At 41.2% G+C, this 17,733-nt stretch overlaps 1 protein-coding gene across 1 annotated transcript in view; it reads left to right on the top strand.

Moving 5' to 3' along the window:
- Window positions 1-404: 404 nt before the first annotated feature.
- ECT2L (epithelial cell transforming 2 like) overlaps window positions 405-17,733 on the top strand; it is a 73,420-nt gene continuing 56,091 nt past the window's right edge. The window contains 3 exon segments of the mRNA XM_057528197.1: window positions 405-608; window positions 13,125-13,255; window positions 14,408-14,520. Coding sequence (XP_057384180.1) covers window positions 13,157-13,255; window positions 14,408-14,520 — 212 coding nt within the window. The 5' untranslated portion in view covers window positions 405-608; window positions 13,125-13,156.

Below are 17,733 nucleotides of genomic sequence, written 5' to 3'. Positions count from 1 at the left end.
CTCCTGTATAATGTGAAAGTTGGCAATAAGTATTAAAATATTCTGAGGATTTGCTGAAGATAAGAAACCCCACCTTTTCCATTACACAGCCTTAAAATTGCAGGCTTTCTTTGAGAGCAAGCAAACGTTGGCTTCTGTATCCAAGTCTCCTGTCGGGGTCTGGCCCCACTGCTCCGTGTCTTCAGAGGCTTCTGGAACTACAGTGATGCCCGGGATCCCACCGCAGACTCCCTGAAGGGTGACAAAGAAGCGGGAACGCCGCCCGGGCCGGAATCCGGTGCAGCCCTTAAGGAGGGGGCGTTGGCCGGCAGGGCGCGAGCGCTCGGGTCTTGGTCTGCCCGGCTTCTGGGCCCTCCAGCCGGGAAGGCGGAGTCGGTCACGCGGTCCCTCCAGCCGCTCTGGAACCCTGTGTGGGTGCTGGTGCCGGGAGCTGCCGGCCCGCAGGGGAGGGCGGGGCCGTGTGGTCGGTCTCTATGGAGACGGTGGGCTGCCGGCCCAGCACCTGCCCCCCCACCCCCAGCTGCGGCCGGGGTCCTTCTCTCGCAGCTCCACACGGTCCAAAGAGGAGGCAGCCGCCCGGAGCCGGGACTCTCCGCCACCTCTCGGAGGTAAAGCGCTTGCCTTCTGGGCTGCACAGCTTTTGCTTGGGGCCATGGGGGCCCAGCTCCCGGGCGGTTTAGTTCCCGGTGCAGCCTCGGGAAGACCCAAAGCAGCGCCCTCGCTGGCTCCCCTTCGGTGACCTTGGAGAACCAGAGCACTGAAGTGGCGCTGGGGAGAAACACCACTGTCCCTGCCTAGGGTCAGGTTTGAATTGGGCTGTGGCCAGTAAACTCTTATCTCCTGCAGAGCACGCATTTGAGTTACAGATGAAGTCAAGTTATTGAGCAGTTTGGGAAACACTGATCTTCATAGGATTCTGAGCTGGCTCACAACGACTCCCTCCCTCCTTCGGGCAGTTCTCACCCTCTTCCTCCTGCCGGAGTCCGAAAAGTGGGGTCACGTGAGGGGGGGAGTGAGAGGGATGGGGGGCAGGTAGTGAAAGAGAAAGACAAAGAATCTACTGCGAATACAGTTCGTGGTTAGAACTGTATAGCTCTGAAAAGTTAATATGCTAAGATTTGATGAATAGGGTTATGGTCATCTATAGATCAATAAGATCAAATCTTAGTTAAAATTGTGATACTTATATTTTATCTTTTTAAAAGGACTCATGCTCTGCTTATTAATCAGCCTTGCCATGTATCAGAACAGAATATCCTAACAACACACGTATTCAAGTGCAGCACAACCCGTGTAATTGTTTTCAGGCCCATCTTGACATTTGTGCATCATAGGAACCTCAAAAATCATGCTCTAAAAACCATTATTTACGTGAAAGAAAGTAGGGGTTGGGACTTGGAAGTTTTAGAACAACAATAATTGATTATTCTTCTTGAATGAATTTAAATAGCACAGTCACTTCTTGTTATAGTTTTAATGTTATAGCTTTAAACTTCTATATCTGTGAGCAAATCCAGCATTTGATTATGTCCAGTTTTGGCTCACAAAACTCCTCCTGTGCCTCAAAACATGCTATTACTTTCATTATTTATTATTTATTTGTGCATTTAATAAAAATTATATACCAGTTTATGTTCAAAATGGCATGTTTTTACATGCCCTGGATATAGGACATTTTACTTAACTGGAATTATCTTTCATTTCTATTTTTTCACAAATCACACTCACTTTTCCTGTATACCAGTTCTTTTCTGCAATCCTTAGAACCACACAACCTCTGAGGAGGCATATTTAAGGAATTAACTTTTAGAAAATAAATAAATCATTGTACAACTTGCAATGTGAATTGCCAAAGTACTCAAATGTAGGTACCTCTGTGCCAGGGAACAATGTTTTGTTTCCAGTTTCCACTCCAAGTCAGTGTCTTGCACAGTGGAGTAGGACCCGAGTAATTTACATTCCTCCAGCTGTGTAACCAATCACCTGTGGAGACATAGTTAATGACAACACGGTTCTGATTTATGCCAGTGATGATTTAGCTCTCTGTATGGGCTGGCAGCTGTCCAGCCCTCTCACCCCTTAGCCTGGCTTTGGTTGTCACACAACAGGCACCACCCGCCACCTCCCACCTTCCTTTTTCTCCCTAAGCATGGAGGTGCAAGTGTCGATTGCTGAGTTTCTCACTGATATGTCAGTTATAAAGAATAATAAGTCACGGGATAGAAAGTATATTTCCAAATTAACCCATACCAGTCATACATCCAATTCAAGTTATACTCACATGTTAGGAAAAATCCAGTATAACCTTTAAACTGTATACCAGTTACTACCTGTGTGACCTTGGATGATTTTCTTTACCCTGTTCTTTTCATCTGTAATCAAACTCCCAGGATGAATGTGAGAAATAAATGAGCTCATGTATGGGAAAGAGACTTACTAGCACTGTGCCAGTCAGAGTAGCTACTCACAAAAATGTAGGATGTTAAATATAGCCTTTATTCCATGTCCCCCTCCCCACTTTGATTTTGTTACTTAATGTGTTGTTGGATCCAGTAACACATGAGAAGAGCCACAGATTGGGGTCTCCTATTTTATTCCCTTTTTGCACCAAACTTTAGAAATATTTAGAGCCCTTGTTTTACAGAGTGAGGTAAGAAATAGTTCTCCAGTTTGTGTCACCCACACTGGAGTTTCAATTCAGTGGAAAACTAGGCTGTAAGCAAAGCAGCAGCGGGACATTTCCTCTTCCAAGAATGACACGCTACTTTGTACTAGAACAAGAGAGATCCTAAATGATCAAGGAAGAACTTTGTGGTACAGTATTTTGGCTTTTGGAGAAAGCACATCGAGAAAAGATGAAAAAAATGGATGAGAATTTGATTTTGTACATTTAGGTTTTGAGTCTCTCTTGGTATTAGAAGATACTGTAGCCGTCCTATTGTAAACATAATTCACAATAAATATTCTTGCCCCCAGAGTGAGTTCTCATCTCAAATACGTACGCTTTCTTCCAATTTGCTGATGTTGTGAAAGAATAATCTGTCCGATCTACATATGAATTCAATTCTAAGCTTATTTTGCCATCTAGCTCACTTGACATAATGATGGAAATTACTAATAAGAAGATCACACAAGTTGATAAGTTGTTACAGTTGTGATGCAGTTGTCAAATCCTAATAATCGGTGAAGGAATTTGGCTTTTTCTTGGCTAGCAACTTTTCTTTCAGCCCTTGAATTTAGAAAATTGGTGGATGTGAACAAGTATTCATTTACTCACTCAGCAACTACTTGCCAAGTCCCTACCTGTTGTCAGGCACTACGAAGTAGGCAGCTTCTAAAATGACTCCCAACGACCCCAGCTTCCTGGTATTCATGCCCTTTTGAATCTCCTCCCCTCAAGTGGAGGCTAGACTTGTTTCTAATGCAGGGTTTGCCAAACTTTTTCTGTAAAGGGCCAGGTAGGAATTTTTTTTTTGCTCTGTGAGCCATATGGTTTCTTTCCCAATTACTCAATTCTGCTGTTGTACTGAAAAGCAACCACAGACAATATGTAAATAAATATGATTAGCTGTCTTTCAATAAAACTATTTACAAAAATGGGCAGTGGGCCAAATATGGCCTGCTGACCATGTTTGCTGACCCCTGCTCTGATGAATCAAAAAGCAATGGTGATAATAAATAAATTAAAAAAAAAAAAAAAAAGCAATGGTGTATCACTTCTGAGATTTTGTTACAGACCCTAGCTTCCATCTTGCCTGCCCTCTCTTGCCCTCTCGCTTGCTTACTTGGGTGGAAGCCAGCTGCCGTTTTGTGAGCTAAGTGGTGGAGAAGCCCACCTGGGAGGGGAGCCTCCAGCCTGCAAGGAACTGAGGCCCTTGTTCCTCAGTCTGTGAGGAACTGAATCTTGCTGACAACCCTCTACCCGAGCTTGGAAGTGGATCCTTCCCCAGTTCAGCTTTGGGCTGACAAAAGCCCCAGCTGACACTTGGGTTGTGAGAGACCCTGAACCAGAGGACCTAGTTAAGCCATGCTTGACCCCTGACTCACAGAAACTGTGAGAGAATAAATGCTTTTTTAAAGCAACTACGTTTTGGGACTATTTGTTACACAGCACTAGATACCCACTCTGATACCCACATTAGACAACTAATACACTTCATGATAGGCTCCTTTAAAAATGAACAAGAGATATGCTACATATTACCTCCTTCTCTTGGAGATTGACTGTGAACATCAATATACTAAATTTGCAAAACATCCTACAAAAAAGAAACAGTTTTAATTTTGTTCAATCAATCATTTCCAGGCATATTTAACCACAGATGCTGTTTTTCTGGGAAATACCTATTAATATCTTATGGAGCTACTATTTGGAGAGTTTTGTTTTTGTTTTTTTTAAAAAAGAGTTTTGTTTAGAGGCTGAAAGGATTTTTTAAAATTATTTTATTTTTATTTTTATTTTTTAAACTTTTGGCTGCGTTAGGTCTTTGTTGCTGCACATGGGCTTTCTATAGTTGTGGTGAGTGGAGGCTACTCTTCGTTGTGGTGCACGGGCTTCTCACTGTGGTGGCTTCTCTTGTTGAGGAGCACGGGCTCTAGGTGCACGGGCTTCAGTAGTTATGGCTGGCAGGCTCTAGAGCGCAGGCTTAGTAGCTGTGGCGCACGGGCTTAGCTGCTCCTCGGCATGTGGGATCTTCCTGGACCAGGGATCGAACCCGTGTCCCCTGCATTGGCAGGCAGATTCTTAACCACTGTGCCACCAAGGAAGTCCCTGGAGAGATTTTAAATGCTGGACTATGAAAAGAAATCATTCCATTTAAAGAAGTAGTGATTGCCAGCATGCTGTCTCTCCCTGGATCAAATAACTAGTCAATAAAGTAAGATATTCATCTAAGAGAATGAATATAATCCTGTGGGAATTTGTATCTGTGTCTATGTTTATATCTATATATGATGTACTGTACTCACATATTGAAGCCCACCAGCAGAGATAGCAACTATTCTTTCTGTAATGTTCCGCTCATTTTGTAACTCAGTAATACCTTACCACAGAGGATAATACCAATTTTGAGAACTTGCTAAATAAAAATCCCTTACGTTGGCTCTTGGAGAGATTTCACATAACAACAGCTGGGCATCTTATGAAACTAAGGATTTGTTTTGATTTAATGTTGATTCAGAGGGAGGTATTTAATTTTCCACATTGCCATGAGGTTTTTATCTGAACATTATTGTACTGTAGTTTGCCAAGACACATCACTGCCTTGCTTCACACGTGAGGAGACTGAGGCTCAGAGATGAAATTACTTGTAAAGCTTTAATTTTGGGGGGGAGGTTGAGGTTTTTTGTTTGCTTGTTTGTTTTTGGCCGTGCGGCATGTGGGATCTTAGTTCCCAGACCAGGGATCAAACCCATGCCCCCTGCAGTGGAAGTGTGGAGTCTTAACCACTGGACCACCAGCAAAGTCCCTAAGGCTTCAATTTGGGGGGATCAGAGCAGGAATTCAAATTTGGTGCTCACCATGTCATGCAGCCCCTCTGTAATATTTCTAAAACTGTTCCTAATATGGTACATGCCTTTCCGAGATATTCATTTTTAAAATGTGCTTCTGTCTCATTGAAGTGTAATAAGCGTAGAGGCACCACCAGTGTTTGGCTTATTCTCAGATTCTTCTGACTTGCCAATAAAATTTCTTCAGCTACTCCAGGCTGAAGAAATTCACATTGTTCCCTCTCTTCTTGGTATTTATAGCAACAGAGGGTTGCTTAGAAACTTAGACATTTCTGATGCTTGAATCTCAGCTAGAATTTCAGTGGAAGCAGTCATCCAATTTGTGTTTTAATATCTTCTGTAATGGACATAACCTCTCAAGACAGCTAATGCTGCTGAAGTGATTGTTTTCCCACTTACACTGAGCCAAAATCCATCTCTCTGACCTCATCCATTGTTCTTAATTTTGTCTTCTGGACACTCACAAGCCATGGGTAATTGATTTTATATATAAAAAGCCTCCAGATATTGATGTGCGTGTGGTACAGTATGAGAAAGTGTTCCACTTGCTTTTCTCTTTTTTAAATAGATACTCTGTTTTCTATAAATGGAAAAATCTCTCTCTTCCTCTTTGATTTGAAATCTAAGAAGTGCCCATGTATACATGAGTCTATTTTGGACCCTTCTCTTCTGCTCCCCTGATTAGTTGTTTGTCCCCATTCTAATACCATGGCATCTTATTAGTGCAGCTTTATAATAAGTTTTTCTACATTAATTGTTTATTGAAGTATAGTTGATTTACAATATTATATTAGTTTCAGGTATATAGCATAGTGATTCAATAGTTTTACAGATTATACTCCATTAAAAGTTATTACAAGGTAATGGTTGTAATTCCCTGTGCTATACAATATATCCCTGTTTTTTTGTTTGTTTGTTTTTATTGAAGTACAGTTGATCTACAAAGTTGTGTTAGTTTCAGGTGTATTGCAAAGTGATTCAGTTAATGTGTATATGTTAATCCCAAACTCCCAATTTATCCCTCCTCCCCTATAATAAGTCTTGATATCTAGAAACACATCTCCCTCTCTTGCTCTTCCAGACTGTCTGGACTACTTTAGCCTTGTAAATTTCCATAAATATTTTAGAATCAGCTTTTCAAGTTACACACACACAATATCACTTTGGGATTTTTTTGAGATTGCATTGAATCTGTAGATCAATTTGAGAGAATTAGTCTCTTCATTTTTCTGAATCTCTAATACATATCTCTAAACATCTCTCTCCATTGATTTAGGTCTCTAAAAATTGTTTTTCAGTAAAGTTTTCTATCTTTATAAAGTTGTACTTTTACTTTTTCTAGGTACTTAGTAGTATTTGATGTTGTTTTAAAACTTCTTAATCAAAATAGAAGATATAGAAAAATACGCAAGTTATAAGTGTAATACTCGATGAATGACAAAGTGAACTCACCCAGGCTCCCACCCCTAGATCAATACCAGCACCCCAGAATCCCCTCTCATATCCCTTCTAGTCATTACCTTCTCTTTCCTCCCCAAAGGTAACCACTATCCTGACTTCAACCACTAGAGCGTAGAACTTTGTATAAATAAAACCATGCAAAAGGTATTATTTTGTTTCCAGCTTCCTTTGTTTAATGTCCTAGGTGTGTGACTCACGCATATTGTTGTGTGTAGCAGCAGCCTGTCCATTGACCTGTAGCACGCTATTGCATGAATACATGACAGTATATTTATCTATTCAACTGTTGTTGGATGCTTGGGTTGTATCCAGTTTGGAGCTATCCAAAGCAGCTAAGAACATTCTTGTGGATATATTTGGTCCACATGTGCATGTTTTTCTGTTGGGTCAAGTGTATGCATATGTTCATCTTTAGGAAATAATGCCCGTTTTTCAAAGTACTTATACTAATTTACACTTTGACCAGCTATATATGAGAGTTCTGGATGCTCACCAACACACAACTTAGTCAGTCTGTGCTGGATAACAAACCATCCCCAAATCTGAAACAGGAATCGTTGTTTTTCACAATTCTGTGGGTTCACAGTTCCTCTGGGCAGTTCCACTTGCTGTTGTAGGCTGGGGTCATTCACTTGGTTGCATTTACCCGAGAGCTCAGCTGGAACTGGAATACCCGAGACGGCTTCATTCACACATCTGGTGCTCTGACTGGGGTGGCTGAAATAGTTGGGGGCTGGTTCAACCTCTGTCTTTCCATGTGGTCTCACCTCACTCAGTAATCTAGCCCAAGCTTATTTACCTGGCAGCTAGATCTCAAGAGTGCAAAAAGAGAAACTGCAAGTCTTAAAGCCCAGGACCAGAAGTCATATATCATCACTTCCATAACATCCTATTGGTTATAACAAGGCAGTGCTAGTGCAGATGTGTGGGGAGGAAGGGCAATAAGACTCCACTTCTTGATGGGAGAACTGGATGGGAGCAATCATTCCTGGCCATATGTACAGACAGTATACCACGTTGCATCCTCTGGTCACAACAATTCACATGCCTTTCACAAGCAGAATACATTTACCCCATCCCAAGACACCCAAAGTCTCATCCAATTATGGTATCAGTCTAGAAGTCCAGTCTCTTGTGATCTGCATCAGGTCCAATTGCAAGTGAGGCTCCTTGTCTGTCGCTCCTCTTGAACTGGAGACCTGTGAATGTAGCTGTCTCCCAGACACCTAGATTACACTAGCGAAACACAAAAAGGGTAACCACAGCAGTCTTTCCTATTCACAAAGGCAGGAAACAGAAGTCACATGGCAGTTGCTGGTACATAGCAATTCTGAAATTCAGCCAGACCAGTTGTCCTGATACTTCCTTGATTATGGTCCAGGTCTACTCCCTGGGAGTAGTCTCCTAATCCATTGTTCTCAGCTTCTCTTGGCTCTGCACTACTGACTCTTGGCTCTGTCCTCTGAGTCACCCATCTTTTTCAATAAGAAATTACCTGTGGTTGCAGCTGCAAAGCTTTCTCAGCCTGCTTCTTACCTGTAGAAAGTTGGAGGCTCAGAGACTATTGCAGGCCTTCTCAGTCCCTTTTATTTCAAGCTGGTCATGCTTTCACCAGAACAATCTTCTTGACAATTTTGTGGGCTTTCTGTGTATCTTATTATAATCCATTCTCTTCAACAAAAGCTGCATCCACAAATCCCTTTGAGATAGGCCCCTGGCTGCCTTGGGATATGAATCAGGGTGCTGTGGGACAAAGTCTCTAAGACTTTTAGGAACTCTTTTATTTTCTAAATGAGAGGGTCTGTGAGACACACCACCTTAAACCTTTCAAAGACCTTATCAAGGAGGTCTTTGAAATGAAGCCATTTATTACTTTGAGGCTTTTTGCTGGCTGGGGATACTGTACTAGATATTCTTTATTTCTGCTAGATTCTGCTAAAAAACTAAATAGATTTTCAGGTCAGTTCATGTCTCTCTTATTGTGTCATATTCAGCTAAGAAGCCAGTCAGAACTTTCTGTATCCTGCTTGGAATCTCTTTAGCCAGGTCTGCACATTCCTTGATAGATTTCCTATTGTCCACATTAATGCAGGCAACAGTGTTACTAAACATTCCACTGCTACATAACACAGGTGATCCTTTTTCTAGCCTTTCTTAGCAACTTCACTGTTCTTCTAGGCTCCACTGACAGTCTCCTCACCACCTTTCCAATTTCCACTTGCTGCTCTTTTTCGACATCATTGCCATATGCTTTAAGTTATGTTATGGCAATACTCTACTTTCTGGTATGAATTTTTTCTATCAGTTTTTCTTGCTGAATAACAAGACGCTCCAAAATCTAGTGGCTTAAAACAATCTTTTACTATTATGATTGTGAGGATCAGCTGGGCCCAACGGAACGCAGTGGTTCTACTCCATGTGTTGCTGACTAGAATCTTCCTTTCCTACTATTCTGCAGTGCCACTAGTGTCATAAATCTAGTGAGATATATTTGTGAGTCTGTTTCTGGACTCAACTGGTTTATTTGTCTATTCTTATGCCAATATCTCATGCTATATTTACACTAACTTTATAGTAAATAAGTCCTGATACCATGTAGAGTAAGTCTTATTACTTTATTCTTTTTAAAGTTGTCTTTGCTGTTCTTGACCCTTTGCACTTTCATACACATTTCATAATTAATTTGTCAAACACACACACACACGTGCACACACACACCCCACCCCACTGCTGGGTTTTGATTAATAGGTTAATTTGGTACAACTAACATCTATATAGACGTTACTCTTACTTAGATCTTTAAAAATTTCTCTTGATAAAATTTTTAGTATTCTATGCGGAACATTTGTACCTCTGATTTAAATTGGATTTTTAAAAGTTATTATAAATGACATATTGTTTTTTAATAAAAATTTGTTGTTAGTATACAGAAATACAGATTTTTTATGTTGACCTTGTGTATAGCAACCTTCCTAAACATGCATTAAATCTGACAATTTACCTGTAAATTCTTCAGTATTTTCTACATACAATTATGCCACTAATAAATAATGACAGTTTTTTCCTTTTCAATGATTATAATTTAATTTTCTTGCTTTATTACATTGGACAGAACTCTAGAACAATATTGAATAAAGATGGTAGTGGCAATTATAAGGAAAGTTTCAACATTTTACTATTAAGTTTAATGTTTGCTAGTTTCTTATAATATGTCCTAATTTGGATTAGGAAGTTTCTTCTAGTTCTAGGTTGGTAAGATTTTTTTTTTGTTACAAATGGGTGTTGAATCTTATCAAATGCACTTTTTGTATCTACTGAGATTTTCATGATTTTCTCCTTTGTTTTATTACTGATGAGAAGTGCATTGATTTTGTAATATCAAATCAAATTTACATTCCAACTTGCTGGTGATATATTAACATTTTTAATACATTGCTGGGTTTGGTGTTCTAATATTTTGACTAGGATTTTTGGACCTATGTTTATGGTAATAAACCTGTAATATTCCTCTCTTATAAGATTCTTGTTGGGTTTTGGTGTTAAGGTTATGCTGACTTCATAGAAGGACCTGGAAATAATTCCCACTTTTTCTATCCTCTGGAATAAGTTTGTTATTTCTTAAATGTTTGGTAGATACAAATATTGGTTCCAGGAGTAGGGTGCTGCCATACCAACATCAATACATTCCAAATTATGTGACATTAACATCCAGTCTGGCAGCATGAAATTGTTATTGGAGACTTGGACAGTCAGCAATCCATGTTACCCAAAAAAATGTATAAAAGTATAGTCTAGAATAGCTTAAAAGGCATATTACATACCTAATGAGCTTGTACTTTATACAGAGAGGTAGAAAATGACTGTTATTAGAATGTGTTCATTTCTACTGGCTGTATTTGCCAAGTTACTACAAGAATTAAAGGAGCTCAGAAAATATTTGGCTGGTTTGCAAGCAAGAATGAAAAGGAATTCAGAGACAACCAAAAAACTCAGGGTTCTGCAAGCTTGGAAGGTGCAACTGATTCACATGTTCAGCTAGTTAAGAAGCAACAGAGAAGTCCTTTGAGCAAAAAAGTCTGCTTAAAACTGTGCCTAGTGGCAAAGACCAAGTCAAGAAGAGTATGGTTGTCACACCATTGTTAGGATCTCTGAATGGAATAAGGTGGTACCCAGCAAATACTTTCACGCTGGGAAAATATCTCAAAGAGGGGAAACCTAGGGTTTGGCTCTTCCTAAGGAAAGTCTGATAGGCTCAAACTACTTGCAATTAAATTGAGAGAGAGAGAGAGAGACAAGTCTCTAAACAATTGTGGCACTTAGCACTGCCTGGAATCAAATAACTTGAGATAGATATTGAGAAAGCCGTGTTGTCAAAGGAGTTACCTACACGGTACAAAAGAGAATGTGATTGTTTGAGACTAAAAATGATAACTGGGTTCCAGCCTTCTACAGCAGGATCTCAGAATTGCTATGGATTAACTCTTTTATATATCGTTCTTCTCCTTTACAAATGGGAATATTTATTGTAGTTATCCTTTTCCTGTTCTACCATTATATATATTGTGTGTAGGGGCTAGTACCAGATAGCTTATCTTTTTAGTTCAGAGTTCTCTAGATCAAGAGTAGGTATATCTGGGTCCGTAGAGGCTGTTATGAATCATTTCTATCTCCTGGGATCTAAGCTCAAAATATTGATGAGATGGAACTTTGGGGCTGTCTGCTTTAAGGCGTGGATGAGTGTGTTCTGCATGTGGGAAAGGAAGGGAACTGATCCAAAGGGTGAACTGTGGTGGATTGTATTACTATCTGCACTCTTGTATAATCCTCTCCCCTTGAGTGTGGGCCAGACGTAGCGACTTGCTTTTACCTAATAGAACAGAGCAAAAGTGATGGGGTACCAATTCTGAGGTTAGGTTACCAAGAGACTGTGGCTTCCCTCTTGTGTGCCCTCTCTTGCTTTTTCATTTGCTTCCTCTGATGGAAGCCAGCTGCCATGTGAACTGTCCTATGGAGAAGCCCATGTGGCAAGGAAAGCAAAGGATTCCTCCACCCAACAGTCCATGGGCAACTGAATCCTGGTCACAGCCACATGAATGAGCTTCAGATCCTTCAGATGAGGCTGGAGTCCTGGCCAACACACTGATTGCAGCCTATGGGAGATTTTGAAGCAGAGGTACCTGGTATGGACTGAATTGTGTCCCCCCTCCCCCAGATCCATATGTTGAAGCCCCAACTCCCGATGTGACTACATTTGGAGGTGGAGCCTATAAAGAGGTAATAAAAGTTAAATGAGGTTATAAGGTTGGGGGCCTTAATCCAATAGGACTGGTATCCTTATAAGAAGAAGAAGAAGAGATACCAGAGCGCCTCCCGCACCCCACCCCATGTGTGCTCAGAATGAAGGCCTTGTGAGAACACAGCAGGAAGGCTACTGCCTGCAAGACAGGAAGAGAGGCCTCACCAGAAACAACATGCTGATCTTGGACTTTCGGCCTCCAGAACTGTGAGAAAACAAATTTCTGTTGTTCAGGCCGCCCAGTCTGTGGTTTTTGGTAATGGCAGCCCTAGTAGACTAACAATACTGTGCCCTACTAGATTGTGCCTGGACTCCTGACCCTCAGGAACTTTGAGATAATAATAAGAGTTTGTTGTTTTGAGCTGTTAAATTTTAAGGTAATTTGCTATGCAGCAATAGATCATTAATATATTAGCCTAACTTTTTCTTCTATATCCTCTTTGACTTGTGTCCTCAAAAGCTAGGCACTGGGCGGGGGGTGGGGGTGGGGGGCGCCCTCTTTGAGTCCTTCAGATTCTTGCTTTCCAGAGAAAGAAAAAGTCAGTATTTACAGCTGATAAAGAATCATTCCAATTTCTGAGTCATTTTGGCAGCAAAGTAAAAAACAGCTCTGGTTTGGATTCACATTTGGGTGCAAGTAGTTGAGGAGAGAATAATTGCAATGATTTAGAGTTCATGAACTCAGTGTATATTTGTATGGATATATATATATATGAATTGCTCTAATTGTATCTATATAAACAAATATATATAAATGAATTGCTGTAATTCTATTATTCCTATATGGACAACATTAATATACTGGATGTTCTAGGTGATCTTAATTAAACCTACAGTTTATGAAATGAACCTACAGTTTCTAGGACCGGACGAAAATAATTTGCTGAGATGTCAGCTGGGAATTCTCCCAGGGAAAGCCTGGAAATGGAGAGCTTCCACACAAGATTCAGTGCCTGGACACCTTTTAGCAACAAGTCAAACCGACAGGTGAGTCACATACTCTAGAATAAGACAAGATTTCTAAGGTGAATTTTACTGTGATATATTGGGTCTCATGTTGCCATATTTAAAATAAAATAAATACTTGTAAAGAACTTAGTTTTTGAGTCACTTTAAACAAAAATAACCCTACCCCAAGACGGTCTCTCCTCACCCCAGTCCACAACTCCAATCTTATGGGAGGTGCAAGAGCTGCTCCCACTTTTGCCCTATCAGCACCTCCAGAGATGAAACAGAAACCTCCAGGACACACCCTGGTTGCTATAAGGGGGAGGAGACAAGAGAAGGTGCTTTGGTGGTATTTTGGTGTGGAGAGTGTTGATATGTGTGTCTTTAACTCTCTCTTCCCTCTTGTGCCAACTGCGTGGTTCCCTGGGGCCTGGGGATGCCCCTTATTTGAAAGATAATTCAGGAAGTAGTCACTGGAATGGCCCGGGCAGCTCTGCCAGACCTTCATGGAAAAGGGGCTGCCTGGGTCCTCAGAGCTCCTGCGCGGTCCAGGCACACTCACAAGGGAAGGAGACCAGATGGGCTGGGACCAAAGCCAGACTGGTAATAAAGACAGTGGGTTTATATATGCCCTCTGAGCCAAGCTGGACTGAAGTCCTGGTTTGGGGGGATGCTGGTCCTGGTGTATGTCTTTCATGGAGACACTCCTAACAATGGCTCTTCAGCAAAATTTACTAACTTTCCTTTTGGTGGGTGCTATGAAGAGGTAGGACTATGGGTTGGTAAAATCACACCTACTTCACATGGCCCTGTTTTCACAATTAAGCAAGTGGCCAGTATGTGTTTTCAAGATGAAATGTTTGGGATCTGTTTCCCCAGACCACATTAGCTTAGGTGGAAACAATAGCGAGGATACATTACCTCTCTGGGCCCTCCCTGAGCCCCTCTGCACTTACATCCCTGCCAGCCTTTCCCACCAGCCCACCCAACAAGCCGGGGCTTGCCTGCATCCCCAGATAAAAGGAGTTTAAGCTGAAGGGAGAGACCCTTACTACATACGTGAAAGTGCTTCGTGAACTGTAACGTGCAATGCAAATATCAGCTGTGAGGTTGTTAGGTTGCCTACGGGTTGCTTAGCAACTAAGAACATATCGAACTGTAAAGGAAAATGTCATTTTCTCTCCCTTATAGCTCTTTCAGGAAAGAGTTGCTCTTATAAGTCATTGGTTTGACCTCTGGACTAACAAGCAACATCAAGAATTCTTATTCACGATTTTTTTATGATGCACTAAATCACAATTAAGGTAAATGTAGCCTAATGATGTAATTATCTTAAAGAAAATAAAATATCATAAAATGTTCACATAACTTTTAAGAGTTTCTTTTTTTCCACAGAAAAAAAGCAACTGATATTTTAAGGCTTATAAACAATCTTTTCTAGTGCTGCTGCTTCTTTGTGGGTAAAATGGAGCCTTGGGGAGTTGAACACCTTCATACCATAGCAGGATGTTTAGTTTTTGCAAAAAGTTATAACTTCAGCCAATGAATTTTTTTAAATTAATTAATTAATTTATTTATTTATTTATTTTTGGCTGTGTTGGGTCTTCGTTTCTGTGTGAGGGCTTTCTCTAGTTGTGGCAAGCGGGGGCCACTCTTCATCGCGGTGCGCGGGCCTCTCACTATCGTGGCCTCTCTTGTTGCGGAGCACAGGCTCCAGACGCGCAGGCTCAGTAGTTGTGGCTCACGGGCCTAGTTGCTCCGCGGCATGTGGGATCTTCCCAGACCAGGGCTCGAACCCGTGTCCCCTGCATTGGCAGGCAGATTCTCAACCACTGCGCCACCAGGGAAGCCCCAGCCAATGAATTTTTAACATTGTCTTAGTATATTAAATTCTCCTTGGAACTCTCAGATAAGATATTTGAAGTAGGTACTCCAAAATATTTGTTACATGAATGAATGGATCCAAAAAATATCTGAGAAATGACAGTGGCAGCAACATTTAGGAATATGGACAAGACTTATATGGCAGTGGTCACTGATTGCCGTTAAGTCCTGGTTCTTCTTATTCTTTCCCTTGCATCCTATTATATCTGTAATTTATTTAAAAATACTCCAGCATGGCTGGTGTGACATGTGAAAGTGTTAGTTGAAATTACACCCAGGGGCAGCTAGTGTTCTGATCAAGAGTTGGTACTCTAGGGGTGATTAGCTAGCACTGTATTGGAAAGGTCACAGTGTTTTAGTTATTACCAGATACTTTGCTAATTAGCATAGCAAATATTAGATATTAGTTATTATCAGAGCAACTAGTGACTTGTTAACATGCTGGCTGAATGCTAGAAATGACCTGTCTTTGGTGAAATTAAAGGTATTCAGCTATGTGGACTGACCAAACTATTCTAGAGAGCCCTCCGGCATGCCTGGACCTGGTTGAAGAATTCAGCCAGGCCAGTTGGTGCTTATTAAGGATCGTTTCATCTCCAAAAAATGGCCTTGTCTGACTGGGGGTTTTCTGGTAGCCTGAGGCCAACAAAAAGGATAGTAATAGAATCCTGTTTATGGAACATTGTTCTTTCTCAGTTGAATGAATCTTTCACCCAAAGGGCAGAGAGCTGGGATTTTGTCAGGCCTACAGAGGAGGCTGTATGAAGTGGTTTGGGCTTATTTACTAAAGTTTGTTCAGTGAAACTCCAGGTAGGGCATCATTTGGTGCTGCTTTCACTACAACCTGGTGGTGGGACTTGGGGGACAGGCTAACCCTCAAACTTCTTAGATATTTACCAAAAAGTGTCAGAGTTGTGCAAGACCAAATTGGGTAATTTTAGTTTACAATACCTGCTTCTCTGTCTTTCTTACACTTCCCCCTGCCCATCTCTTTTGATCAGTCATTTCATCTCTCCTACCTACGAACACACCTTCTCCACTGTCAGCTTTCTCTGCATCCGTGGGCTCCTAGTGGATTGTTCCTGATGGAGTCACCAAGTCACTGGAGGGAGACAGCCATCTTCCAGGCTTGTCAAAAGAGGCTGCAAAGACAGGCCACAGACAAAGAGGCTCTTCAGTCAATGCTTAAAAATCAGGAGGAAGGGAGATTTTTATGGTAGTCATTGGGTAGGCTTCCTTTGACTCCAATTTTGCAGCTTTCAAGATAAGAAAATAATAGACCAAACCCTATATCCATAATTGCTTTGTGGGCCATCCTGTTCTAGTCTCATGTATCACAAACCGAGCAATTTTAGTTGTAACCACTGGAGGTCATTAGTGATCTTGTGGTATATTTTGAGGCTCATTAACATTAGGCCTGACGTGTTTTCACTGGAAACTTCATTCACTGTCTGGCACCTGAATTCTTCTTTCTGTGGGAGAAGGATATGGAACTAACCTGTTAAGTGAAATTACTCTGCTTTGTTTGACAGCAGCTGTGTTTCTGCAGAGTTATATGTATTCCGTAGTCCCATGAAGCTGTTATTACATGCTCTGGGCTACTAATTTCGGGGGAAGTTGTATGTCAATTTCTGGTCTCTGGGTTTGGCATCCTGAAACCAGGATCTTTAATTTGTAGTGGTGGTTTTTGTTGTTGAACATCAATCAGGTCATTCCCCACAGTCTGGATGAAGTCTTTCTTATATGACTTCCTGCCATCTCTTTTGCTCAGCCATTTTTTCCCTCTTACTGACAGCTGAAGACACCATGTGTAGATGGTCTAATCCAGTTTGAGCTGTGCTTGATTTTAACCAAATCTAAAAGCCCAGCTTATTTTCATTTTTAGCCTAAAGTTAATGCAATAAAATTTTAAAGCATCTTTATTGAGATGTAATTCACATACACAAAATTCATCCATTTAAAGGACACAGTTCAATGGTTTCAGCAGTGGTCCCCAAGCTTTTTGGCACCAGGGACCGGTTTCGTGGAAGACAGTTTTTCCACAGGGGGGTGGTGGCGGGGGATGGCTCAGGTGGTAATGCGAGCGATGGGGAGCGATGGGGAGCGGCAGGTGAAGCTTCTCTCGCTTGCCCGCCGCTCACCTCCTGCTGTGCGGCCTGCTTCCTAACAGGCCACGGACTGGACCGGTTGATGGCCCAGGGGTTGGGGACCCCTGGTTTTAGTACATTCACAGAGTTGTGCAACCATCACTACAATCTAAGTTGAGAACATTTTCATTACCCACAAAAGAAACCCCCTATCTATTAGCAATCACTCCCCATTCCAATCCCCCTCGATTCCAGCCCTGCACAACCACTAATCTATTTTATTTCTCTATAAATTTGCCTATTCCAGACTTTTCATATAAATGGAATCATACAATATGTGGCCTTTAGTTCACCTGTTTTATAGCATATATCAAGACTTTCCTTTTTATTGCCAAGTAATATTCCATAGTGTGGATATGCCATATTTTATTTATCCACTCATCAGTTGATAGACATTTGGGTGGTTCCCACATTTTGGCTACTGTAAGTAATGCTGCTATGAACAACTGTGTATAAGTCTTTCTATATGGATGCTTTACTTCTTTT

Source organism: Balaenoptera acutorostrata, chromosome 14, assembly GCF_949987535.1.
Source record: "Balaenoptera acutorostrata chromosome 14, mBalAcu1.1, whole genome shotgun sequence".
NCBI classification, from domain to species: domain Eukaryota; kingdom Metazoa; phylum Chordata; class Mammalia; order Artiodactyla; family Balaenopteridae; genus Balaenoptera; species Balaenoptera acutorostrata.
Note: the sequence above shows the minus strand (reverse complement) of the source record. Positions and strands in the feature narration are given on the sequence as shown.